Below are 13034 nucleotides of genomic sequence, written 5' to 3'. Positions count from 1 at the left end.
ACATTTAAGATCAGATTTTTCAAGACTCTGTGTACTACCCCTGGGAAAACAAGGCAATAAAATCAGTACTGGCACACACACAACTTCTCACCTGTGTTCCTATTCTGCCCTTCTGTACTTCTCAGACAGTGCAGTATTTATAACTCATCTCAAGTTTTCCCCTTGCTAGCTGAAGGTTTTACTTTTTAGGTTTTGATTTATTTATTTTTTTTCTCAAAACTGAAAAGCTCTGAGTTGTATTATTGCACTCAATTTTTATACTCAAAGGTGAAATTACAAGACCAAACTCTTTTTTCATGTGTCAGTGATAGTGGTCACTTAGGAAATGATTCACAGTTGTACATTGTAAATGCCTGGTGCCATCTGACATGCCGTAGTATTTCTGACCAGCTGCCACTGCAGAAATGTCTAAAAGTCTTCTTTAGATCCTGTGCTGTATCTTCCATTCTCTGTACAATGCATCAGACAGCCTAGGCCTTAGAGACCTGAGGTTAGGTACCTCAATCACTCTTTTAACCTTTCATTGGCAGGGAGTGGAGGCATTTGTTTATTGTTCTGCTTATTTTCAGTATGGATGATTGTCTAATTCTTAAGCTGTCTGATACTGCTGCTTTTCCTGAGAATCAGTGATGATTCATTTCTAAGTTTCACTCCAAATTCTTATTTCTCGGACTGGAGTAGACTCACCAATAGTTTTATTAGCATTACCAGTACAGTCTGTAGGAAGGGGCCATTAGAGGCTGTTATCCCAGATCCACAAGATGGTGAGATGCTTTATTTTACCAAAAGCTGTTTTCCATATGAACGTTAGCCCTAACATCTCATTGGAGGTGGATAACAAAAGAAGTTTCTGATGGAGAAATCTGTATTGGGTACTTAGTCATTTGAGTTCACTAAAGAACTGAATGGCCAACCAAACCATAAGTGAATAACATGTATTTAAAAAAATACAGGCTTGAAGTTGAAAGCTTTTGGACTCACCAGACCATTTTTTTTGGTTGAGATTATACAGTTCATAATGTTGAGAGTGCCAAGGACCAGCATTTTAGAGCACTGTAATGTTTCTGATAAATGCTCTGGTCAGCTTTGAGTCAGTGTCTTGACCATTCTAGTTCACACTAGACAGTTAATGGTCTCTCTGAAGGTTTGTCTGCAGGCTCAGTTCAGTTGCTTAACTCTGGCATTGCTGGTGTCAGCGTATCAACCCAATAGCAGATGTTACAGATGCCAGGCTGTGGAATTTAAAAACACCATCCAGACTTGCAAAGATGGAAACATTGCTTTGGTAGCCATGACAATTCCTACTTGATCTAAGAGGCAGAAGAACATATCCTGGAAGGGAGACGGTATCTTGGGCGGGAATTCATCACAATTAACACCCTTTGTTCCCAAAGTGCAATCCTAAGAATAACTGATCAGTTGTCACCTAATTTTGAAGGCATGTCTGAATACTTTACCCTTGGTTTCCAGGTTGCATGTGTTCTGCTGTCTTCACGTTCCACTCTCTGCAGAGTTGCATTGTGAAGCAGCAGCTCTGTTCATGTATAACTAAACTGGGATCCAGAAAGTATGAGTCATTTCATACGGATAATCTGAGGAGAATAATAGAAAGGCTTTCTCAGAGGACATCCCCTGTGATAGAGTCTGGCTTTCCTTCTCTTTAAACTCTCTCCTTTTATAAAATTAGTGATTAGAGCAGTTGTTCACACTGTAGGAGCCACTACAGTCGAGAATCCCGTATTGACTCTGATAACTTCAGTCCCAAAGACTGGGCCTGGCCTATCAGAGGCCATTAGTAACTAGAGAAGTTAACACTGTCCCCCTTTCTGTTTAACCTTTCACAGTACAGGAAAGAATTCTTGAGCCAGAAGTAGTCAGTTCCTACAAAATCATGGCCTGCATCATAATCTTGATTTCCTGCAAGGAATCAACTTCACTCAGTTCACTCAGAGTTTTGAAACTTTGTGCTTTAGACATTTGAGGCATCAAGTCTTACCTGGAAGTACAAAGGCACCTTAAGAGGGGGTTTTTATCTATAGTTACCCTGCCAGGGAATCTATTATAACTCCTAGTGAAAAAAGGCAAATTCATTTTGATAGGAGGTAAATGCCTTAATTTATAAGCATTCAATCACACCATGGCTCTGCAAAGAGAAAGTGACAACAGGGATATAGGCAGGTGATCCTGTTCCTGCAGTCCATTTAGAAGAGGACAATGGTTGAGAGATGATTTTTTATATTTATTTTCAAACCTGTTTAACTGATGACTGGCTAGAAACAGCAATCCTTGTGAGAAGGAAAAGATACATGTACTAAGTAAAGTTAATTCCCTGACATTTTAAGATTCCATGCATTAATTTTTCATGTATTTATTTTTGGAGAGAGAGGAGGTGGGAGGAAGAGCCTCTTGTTCCAGTTTTCTGTCCTGTTATTTGTAGACTGCAGGTTGAGAGCTAGTATGATATTTTCAGAGCCTTTCACATGGATTTAGGAATGAGCATAAGCAAGAGCAAGGATAAAAGTTTGGTGAATACCTTAGGGTCAATACTTTACTCCACTATAAAGAATGTCCATGCAGATAGAAAGTAAAGAAATCAGAGGCACCTTCAGACCTCTGGGATCTGCTTCCTCCCTGTCATTTCTTTATGCTTTTCATGCACATCTTCACTCTATGTAGATGTCAGGGGACTAAAGAAGGTTGAAAGGTGACCTAAATATGCTCTCCTTCCTTACCCTCTACTTCTGTAACAGAGCACTGAGAATGAAAATATGTGTGCTCTAGAAGATAAGGTAGATCCAAAAGCCAACACAAGTATTCAAGTTGGAAGGGAAGCTAGAAAAGATTGTCCTGGAAAATGTCTCAGTACCTGATTTTCAGTTCTGAAACCTCTCTTTTTCAGTGGCTTGTGCAAGTCATATAAAGAGAAAGACTAATCAGAAATCTCTACTCTGGGTAGAAGCATTTACCTTTTCTGCCCAATGTCTCTTCTGTACTTATCTATGCCTGTTTGTTTCATTATTTTTTCTTTGCAGTACTATATGAAGCATTATTACTCAGGTGTGTGGCAGAAGAGTAATGCATTTCATCGTCATGCAATACATTGGCATTATTTAATGGGATTTCAAATTTGTAGTTTCACTTTTACTGTCAGGAAAATAGTATATATTTTGGCCTGAAAATGTAAAGCACAGATTATGTAAATAGTTTAGTCAGACCCAATTTACCCACCAAGACAAGGATGAATTCTGCTAGTTAAATGAGATTTTGAGGACATACATATTTGTAATTGTATAGATAATTTTTCAAGAATGGTTATTTGGTGACTTTCCTTTTTCCATCTGAACATTTAGGTCTGTATGTGTTCATGGCAGGTGAATTGCTAACCTCCTCTTTATTATTTTATTATTATGGGGGAAAAAATCTCCCACAGTAAGAGCTTTTTAAGTAACAAATTCTGTTCACTTTTCAAACAGAAAAAACACTGTGTGTTAAACAAGATGGGTTACCAATTAGTGGGAAACATATAGCACAGCGATATAAAAGCTGTATATATGAACAGCTGCTGTAGATACACAGCAATATCAAACTCCAGTTTAACAGATACTGTGGTGTATTTTGCAGCATGCTCTCTCTGACAAGGCCAACGTGAAAACATTCGATCCAAAGACAACCTGTTTGCAAGAATGCCTTATCACTACTTTCCAGGAAGCTTACTTTGTTTCAGAGAGTTTTGAAGAGGCCAAAGAAAAGATGAGGTAAATTATTTTCCCGGACTCAAAAATCTAATTTTCTCTTCTTTAACAGTTGGGAGAAAAGAAAATAAAGGAAGATAATTTTCTTTTTTTTCTTTCAGGGACTTTGCCAAATCAATCAATCGTCCCTTCTCTGTGTATTTCAATCCATATACACAAAGCATTGAGATTCTGAAGGATACCAGGAGTATAGAAAATGTTGTCCAGGACCTCCGCAGTGATCTAAACACTGTATGTGATGCTTTAAGTAAAATGAACAGATATTTAGGGATTTGATATGTTTGGCACTGTGATTTGCTGTCAGTTGCTCTTTCTGTAGCCAGTTACATCACATGAGATGGCTAATTTCTCAAACCCATCAGTTTTCCCTTTACAGCTTGGCCTGTGGCTTGCATCATTGTGTAGCTCTGTCTAATCGTAATGTGCAGAGAAACCAAGGCAATGCTAATTTGTAAATGCAACGTGGAATGTGGCAGAATATAATCATCAATTCCTCAGCACAATGTCATGTACAAGTATACCATTAAAAACTTTCCTGGCAATGGTTTGGTTTCTATAAGATGATTCACTTCAATGTTTAAGAAATGGTGTTGCTGACTTCATTAGGTCTGAGTTTATTTCTTCATAATCCCTTGCCTTCCATAAGAATCCAGAAAAAAATTGTTTGCAACATTTTCATTTTTTTTGTAAGAAATCTGTATCTCTTTCTATAGTGGTAAAGGCACTGTTTTGTCCATTTATCTGTAACAGAACTTAGTGTCTCTTCTGACTGAACAATACAATTTATATACCAGTAGGTGTCAGAGATCAGGAAGGATATGTATTGGTACTAAAAGGTCTGTGAACATTATACATTTTGAGAACTCACAACTAACAAAAGTTCAATGTGGCTGAGCAATTGCAACACAGTAAAAAAAAAGAAACCTCTGACAGTTCATGTAGAGAAGTATTTGTAGTTCACACATGTTACTTGTGACAGGGCTGAGTGTGCTTCCTCTGAGAGTGCTATCTGGAAATAAGAGAGGAAGCACTTGTTTTAATTTCATTGTTTCATGTGAATCCAAAGTCCTTCTACATCCTTGTATGTCTTCTGCATTCCCTTGTGTCTTGAACTTACTCCTCTTGTATTTCATGCGTAGTTTGCCTTTCCTCATTATTCCACATTCAGCCTTGACTTGGCCATGCATGACTGGGTCTACACTGTGTCAGTATGAGAACACATAAAAGGGCGAATATGGAAGTTGTTATTTAATTATAGCCAAGATGATTTTCAGTTACTAGAATATTTGTGGAGTGATTAAATCATAGAAACACCCAAGCTGCCTTGCTTGTATCAGATGCATGCAGGTAATGCCTGAGTTAATAAACTCTAAGCTGGCAAGCTCTGACAGAAGTACAAGCTCTGTCTGGGGAGCACAGTACAGAAATATTTGAGCTGGCTCTTATCTGGAAGCAATAATTATGCATGTCTTTCCTTTATCTGGGTTATTCTATTCTCCTATTAGCCAAGATAATGGAGAGTTGACTATATTGTGTGGACCCTTCTTAATGGAAACCACATGACTTATGCAGATCATGTCAATAAGGGTAAAAGTGTCACAGCTTGCCTACGTAAATGGAAAGTAGGTACTAAAGCTGCTGTCCCAGCTGAAAGAGTCGTGCAGAGACTCTTAAGTATTGCTAGCAATTTCAGCATAAAAAAGGCACCACTTGATAGTACCAGCATATCCTTAAATAAGAGGCAATCTATAAGGATAATTTTCACAGGGAAATCTGCCACATCCTCAAAGATAACTATGAGATAACAGAAAAGGCTTTTTTTCTGTGGATAGTCCCTGCTGCATTCTAATGATGCTGTTAATAGGGTGTGGAAAAATCTAGTTTTAGATTTAACTGTGACTGCCATTGGTACAAATGAAGAGCTGTTGAGTTATCCCATGGGGATCAGCATGCTGGAGGAGTTTCTAACCTCCCAACATTAGTGCTGACTGTTAGCTAGCACTTAGCACAGAGGAATCGCTGGCAACCTTAGCAGGAAAGTTTCTCCCTCTTTCTTTCCGTGGAATCTGAGGAACCCCTTGTAGTGCTTTCTGGAGAAAATGGACTGAACTGAGATTTGCTTTAACCAGTCTGAAAAAATTGTGCAAGAAACAGTAGCTCTTACTTGGTTCGAGAACTGGCAAGGTATTGTTGCTTGCTTATGTAAAATAAAGCCACAATACGCAACAAAGATTCAAAGCTTACAAAGTTACCAAGGCTTTCCCTTGAATCAGAATTATGCAAGAAAACTTTAAATACTTATAATATCTGGATTTATTCTTGACTTTTCTGAATAGCTTAAAATAAGAATTCCATAGCAGTAAAATAATAGAAGCATATCTTTGTTTTGTTTTGTGCTGTAAGCAAGTAAATCTTATTATGGATTAGGGAGAAACCCTTGAAATCCAATAGTCTTTCTAGGACTAATGATGGCAAGGAAACTGTCTACAGTGAAGATATAATGTCAATGACACAGAACATTGTCAAAGGATAATGGGCTCCCGCTGCTAGATATATGCTTAATCCAATGATTTTATTTCTATTATACAACATGATTAAAAATAAATTAACTATAATGGGCTAAGGAATAATAGTGATTTAGAGAGACAATCACTCATTGTTCTTACATAGCAAAGATGTTGTCTTACAGGCTGCAGAGCAAACTGGCTTTGGGCTTCAGCCATTCAGGAGCCAGTACTGGGAAGGAATGCTTTAAAAAGTGCACTGTTGCACTTTTATGAATCCCATAGTTCCAGCTTAGCTGAAATTCTTCTCTGTGGTTTTTATTAGCAAATTAAGATCAGCCATGCAGCAATCTCCTTGGATGACAAGCTCATTTAGGCATAATGAGGGAATTATTGACAGTTATCAAATTACACTAACGTTTCATTTGGAATAGGCCATATTTATATAAGGTACTTGTTTAGCTTTAGTGAGCTGGACTCTGGAAATTGGACTTCTGGCTTAGTCTCATTTATTTCCTGTGTAATTCTGAACTGATGCTTTATGGGTCTGAGATATGTGCACTTGCTTTGCCTGCACAGAGTAAATGGGCCCGATCTTAACGAATGTAAAGCATTGCAGTGTTTACTACCATGCAAAGCCTAAAATGAAAAACAACACTCTGAGACATGGCAGCAAATACAAATACCAAATTTCATTTGCAAACCAAGACATGGTTCATGCATTTCATTTAATTTGCTCAGTAGAGGGGGTGGAATGAGGAAGGTGTTAACATAATATATTATGTTTTCCCTCTCCACTCTTCAAGACCTGTTGGGAATCCTGTTTTAAGTTTGGCCACTAAAATGCACTTTCATGAAATAAGGTGTCTTTTCCTTTCTTCTTGTTAGGATACCCCAATGTAATGGAGAAAATTCCAGAAATTTACTGTACTGTAATGTGTGTTTACTGATGCGCTGTAATGGATTACAGAAAAAAGTTTCATGTCTTTGAAAGGACAGCCTGGCTCAGAGAGCTAAAGCTGCTGAAGGCTTTCACCTACAGGCTGCTGGTACAAATCCAGTCCAGTCAGCAGTTACTGAAAGCTATCACCAGCCAGCAGCAGCCTGGCTTCTGTGTGATGAACTGGGAGGCTGTGATTGCATAGTTTGGAGTAGAAGAGACTGAGGGGAGACACGATAACCTTTCTCAAACACATAGAAATAGCTGCAAAATGGAAGGGACAAGCTGTTCTTCAGCTTCAAGAACAGCTTGGACTTAAATTGCAGGAAAGGAACATTAAGTTATGTAGCAGTGAAACATGGCGGACAGATTGCCTGGGGAGACTGCAGAGCCTCCATAATTTTTCAAGATAACAATTTAGGCTACTGTCTCTCACTCGCAGGAGAGAGACTGGCACAGTCAGTCCCATCTTGAGACCAGAGGAGAGGCCATACAATGTCATGAAGTCCCTTGGGCCAGCAGCCTGGAAAAGGCTTCAGACAGCTCCTAAGAGCAGTAGTGGTCAACAGCCACCACTGTGGAGCATTTATATGTCACCTGCCCTTCTGCCTCCTCCTTCAGTCTTTGACCAACCCTGAAGAGTGGGTCTTCATCTTTCTGTCTTTCCTTAGGGAATGAATAGGATTCATGGTCAGAGTGTAGCCATACATGCTGACTGTGGTGCTCTATTTCAAGTTCATCAGTGACTTGGGAGAGCTGTGAGCCCCAAGACAGCTCTGTGTGTGACTCACCTGCTAGTTACAGCTGCCCAGAGGCAGAAGACCAAGAATGAGCAACCAGCATTTGTAGTTTTTACAAACAAGGTTTAAAGATGCTCAACTTCATGAACAAAATAGAAGTTCATATTTCATTCTGTCTGTGCCTGATTTTGAGTTATCAGGAAGACTGTGCTCCCTTGAACATTCTAGAGAACTTGAAGCTCTTCCAAGCTGCTGAACTTGAGTGCTCCAGCCAGACATCAGCCTTGCGTCTTGGTGAAATCTGGGCACAGAGCAGCCTGTTCTCCCTAACTCTCCTTATTTCCAAGGAAAAGAAACCCACTGGTGTAGTCCAGAAGGGAATTTTGGTTTAGGCTCCTGCTATAGCTTTCCAGGGAACTTGGGGACTGTACCTGCTGTCCAGCCTGGGGTCACATTAAGGACTGGGTAAGGATTAGTGCAATGCTCTTCCACTCAGGGAATCAGCTTTCCCAACCTGGAAACTTTTCTTCTTGTTTCATCAGAATAGTCTATGTCTTGATAGAAAAATGACAGCTTTCCTTCTATCTCAGTAGGACCCATGATCATATTTCCAAATAATCCAAATAATGCTGTATTTGTATAATGGCTATGCTCTGTGCTATCAGTCGCTCCAGCACTGGAGATGTTTCACAGACAAATTCTTCCCTTCTCAGTGAACAGTTGGACAACAATGACAGATTCCTATTCTGGGCTTCAAAGTATGTTTGAGACAGGGCTCTAAGAAAAAAGTTCTGATTATACTAGAAATTACAGCTTATTAAAAATATATATTAGGAAATAAGTTGTTAGAAATGTTGCCATACCAAAGGCTGCCGAGATGTCCTTGGCATTCTTACTGGTAATTTCCTGAAACAATGTTCTCCTCAATTGAAATGCTCCATGAAACCCTTTGTTGTTAAATTTTTTATGTGGTCCTCGAGAAAAGGTAAGTAGACACAAAATAATCAGGATTTAGTAATGTCTATTCAAAACAACTACATTTAGTTTAAAAAGGTCCTCCAACACCTTAGAGTAAGAATTCGTATTTCTTTGCCAACAGCTGAGATGTTAAGGTAAGACTGAAAATAAGTGCTGGCATCTTCTTGGAATTTGGCCCAGAGGGGACTATTCAGGTGGAATAAGTGTGAAATGGGTTATATAGTTCCGTACTTTAAGATGCAAGTGGGTGATGGATATTCTGGTGGACATTATTTTGATGTAGTCAGAAATCTCAAATGTCCAGAAAAAATAATGGAGAAGAAGCTGCTGTTGCCACACTTCATCTTTGGAGGCAAAGAGTTGAGTTTGTGAATCAGCAGGAGGTAGATTTCAGTCCATGTTAAACTGACACATGACCTGAAACACAACCCAAATACGCCTACACCACTGGCTTCTGTGTGGGCTCCAGCGTGAATACAATCCTGATAACAGAGCAGCAATAAAGCACTCTAGAGCCAAACAGTCCTGTTTTCCCACAGCAGAAAATGTGGATGATTTGAGATCAGCATGACACAAATAAAACCACTTTTATTTCCTATAAAACCTTTTGGAATATGGTACTGTTTTACTTTTTGATAAGGATTATAAAGAGACGTTAATTATGGAACGGTTGAAGCTCTTAGCATTTTCTGCCTTGAGCTTTTCTAGTTGCCATCAGAATCCCTACCCAGTCTTGCTACTTTACGTGAAAGTAATGCTGAATATGTGATGCTGCCATTTCCCAGGATTTTACAATTGGTGGGTACACCTAGTGGTACCCTCCCTCACCACCCTCCTTGCAGTGAATTGCAAACCTCAGAGATGTGAATAAAGTCAGTTAATGGTAAATGAGTTTAAGGTTATACACACAGTGGATTTGCCACTCTAGCAGAATCTCTTAGGAGAATCAATTTGGTTGAGTTCCCTTTTAATGATTACCCCTGCTAGGTCACCTGCAGGTGGAGTTATGAAAAAGCAAGTGTCTCTCATCAAATGGGAGCCAGAGAGTCAAAATCTCAACTGCTGCAAAGCGAGCACATGTTCCAAGAGATGTTTTAGTGCCAGTGCCAGTCAGTTCAATTGGATGTAGCTCAAAATAGGTTTCATAGTTGCTGGACTGAAAGGCTACATTTTACCTGTAGGTCTCAATCCAGCCACTGTTTTCTGAGACAGATCCTTGTCTGCTGGAGCAGGAGCTAGATTTGTAAGTCAAGCATGCAAAGCCTGTTCCTTACTTCAGTTGCAGGCATTTTTAAAAAGAAAACGTTATCTCCAGAATAAAAATGCAGTGTGCAGAAGGTGAAGAGGCAACATCGTCTGCTCTTTTCTGGGATGGCCTTTCACTGCTCCCTCCGAGTTCTGGTCAGCACAGTTCATGCATCCAAGGGAAGTCTTGAACTGTGCTATTTGACAGGGGCAAAAGTTATGAAGCTGCCTGAGTCCCAGAGAAGAGTTCCCACTCTGAGCTGCTCCTGTGGCCTCGGAAAGCCCCTGTTTGCATTCTGTGACTTCTTTGCATAGAATAACTCCTCAGGCTTTGTCTGTGGTTATCTATGTAGTGGGATCACTTAACACATGCTGTCATATGTACAGGGAAGATAAAGAGAGGTTGGGAAGTGCCAAGAATTTTATTCCATAACTCTTCTTTTCAAATCTTCTCATACCTGGCTGATGCTTAAAAAAAAAAAACCAAAATAGAGGCCCACCAGCACCATTCATCCATGCTTCCCTCCCACTGCAGTCTTCAGGCAGAAGCTCTGTAGGGCGTCATTCTCATCTGTCCATTCTCGTCTGTAGCCCTTCTCTTGTCTGAGGCCAATAGTAGCACACAGTGTATCTGAAGGGCTGGTGAGCTGTTCCTGCTGTGCCCACCCAGGGCATTTTCCTGGTGGGACATTGCTGTGTGGAGGTGGGCGGCCTCGTGCAGGTCCGGGGGGGAGTACAGTGAGTAGAGTGTGATAGTGCACAGCTCTGTCTGGGGTGGTAAGCCCAGCCTCACTGCTGGAGTGAAGCCTTCCAGGACACTCAGGGTGCTCAGTGGTGCCAATACAATCTTTCTTGCCCCACTTCAGAGGCAGAATTGCTTTAAATCAGCAATTGTTTAGTAAGCCTAATACTTGGGACTGTTAAAAATGTCAGTGGTGCCCATAGACTTATAAGGAAGGGGCATGGGCAGCTGTGTGATACCTATAGGCAAGTATTGATTTTCTCATCACAATGTCAGCACAAAATCTGGCATACAGATGATGTGGAGTTCATGTGGATTCAGTTTTGTTACACCATCTCTCAAAAAACTCAGGAGAAACAAAAGACAAAAGCTACATAGGCATAGGAGTCTCTTTTTAATTCTCTGGTTTCTTGCCATTACTCTATTTCCAGTGGGGAGGAAGAGTACTGTATTCACAAATGGTGTGTAAAAGCTGGTGCATTTTCACTGAGCAATGCTTGGTCTGTCAAAGTTAGGAATGAAAACATGGTTAGAGGCAGCGAATTAAACCTCAAATATAATGCCTCTGATTTGCAGAAGGGAAAGGGGAAGTGCTAAGTGAATATAGGCAATTGCAGCATTATGTGTTGTGAGAGCAATTCTTTCCATCCTTGTAGCTAATGGACTGAACAGAAAGTGAACAATTTATTTCATACAATGATTCACCAACACTTTGACAGGGTTTCCAATTCTGAGCTCAGTTTCATGTTCAGCTCCCTGTTTACTAGTGAAATAGTACAATTATCTGTCTACCTCTTACATTTTATAAGCAGGCAAGGTTGCAGTATCTGAAAAGAATAAAAATAACTGTATAAATCCTGAATGTTTAAGGCTGGAGGGAAGGGAAATGAAGCAAGTGTTATCTTTCCTGCGGTCTATTGGAACATTCCTCTAAAAATAAAGTTAAATTCCCAGGGAAAATAGGTCCAAAAGAAAAATGCCAATGGAGCTCGGTTTTCAATTTCTATTTAATGTTTCCCCCATCCAGGTTTGTGAAAGGAAATCACAAAACATTTCTCGTTTGAGTCCACTTGTCAAATTGTCAATAGTAAAGTAGCCAGAACTGTTACAGCTGAATTGGTCACATAAAACTCTGGTGAAAAAGGGATGCTTCTCCCAGAGGCATTTAGTAAATGTGCTAAGCTGCTTTACAAGACAGGATGACATTTTTCTGCCTTTAACCCCAGTTTTATTGAGAATAGAAATCACTTGGACTATGAGGAGTTTCAGTTTTTAATCTGGAAATATTTGTGAGCTAGCTCTGACTGCACACATCTCTTGCTCATGGGATCATTGTGTTTGAATGGAAGAGCCTCCCAGAAGAGTATAATTACTTGTTAAGTTTGATTATTTCTGATATATCAGTATTTATCACTACTATTTGGTAGGAGATTCTGGACAAATATATTTTATAAGTCCCAAAGTACAAATTCAGTAGAGCTTCTAAAATCCAGTGAGCGTCAATGGGTTGGTGAAAGAAGATAATGGCTATAAAAATGGATATGAAAGCTATTAATAAGGATTATAAGATGAACATTTGAGGATTTAGGAGTCTTATTTCAAATTGCATAGGTAAAATGGAAAAAAATTAGAAGTCATTAGCAGCAATTACCTGTTGCAGCCCCTTCTGCCAGATGGTGACAAGATGGTCACTTCATGGAAGAACCTGAGCCTACCTTAGCATAAAAAATGAGTATAAAGTTGATGCTGAAACTGATGTTAGTCTGAGAACCTCTTAAATTGATGGTGGCAGCAGCAGTCAACATAGGTGCTGAAGTCTGGGATCTGGCTGAGGAGGTGGGGTGGGCAGCAGTGGGCACCTGCCTTTGTTGGGAATGGCATCCACCAGTGGTGTCAGAGCTCCTAAAGAGTAGGAATTTCATAGTGCCATTTTGCACATTGCTCCTAGAGACTCAGGAGGGAACTCTGCATAGCAGAGAGAAAGTATCTGCTTTTTGGGTATAGCAGAAAAGGGATAGACAGTCCTAAATTACTTTGGTAGGGGAGAGGAATTTAAGATTATCAATAGCAGAAGAGTAACCTAATCCTAGCCTATTAAGGAAAAAAAATTCCTTATTTAAAAAACCCTTAGAA

The 13034-nt window shown here is 39.8% G+C and overlaps 1 protein-coding gene across 1 annotated transcript in view; it reads left to right on the top strand.

Moving 5' to 3' along the window:
* The window catches only part of TPH2 (tryptophan hydroxylase 2), a 50934-nt gene extending 46597 nt beyond the window's left edge, over window positions 1-4337 (top strand). Inside the window, exons 10-11 of the mRNA XM_048302666.1 lie at window positions 3622-3755; window positions 3854-4337. Of these exons, the coding sequence (XP_048158623.1) occupies window positions 3622-3755; window positions 3854-4028 (309 nt within the window). The 3' untranslated portion in view covers window positions 4029-4337. The remainder of the gene's footprint in view (window positions 1-3621; window positions 3756-3853) is intronic.
* The last annotated feature ends 8697 nt before the right edge of the window (window positions 4338-13034 follow it).

The sequence above is a fragment of the Corvus hawaiiensis genome, chromosome 4 (genome assembly GCF_020740725.1).
Source record: "Corvus hawaiiensis isolate bCorHaw1 chromosome 4, bCorHaw1.pri.cur, whole genome shotgun sequence".
In the NCBI taxonomy this organism is placed as follows: Eukaryota; Metazoa; Chordata; class Aves; order Passeriformes; family Corvidae; genus Corvus; species Corvus hawaiiensis.
Note: the sequence above shows the minus strand (reverse complement) of the source record. Positions and strands in the feature narration are given on the sequence as shown.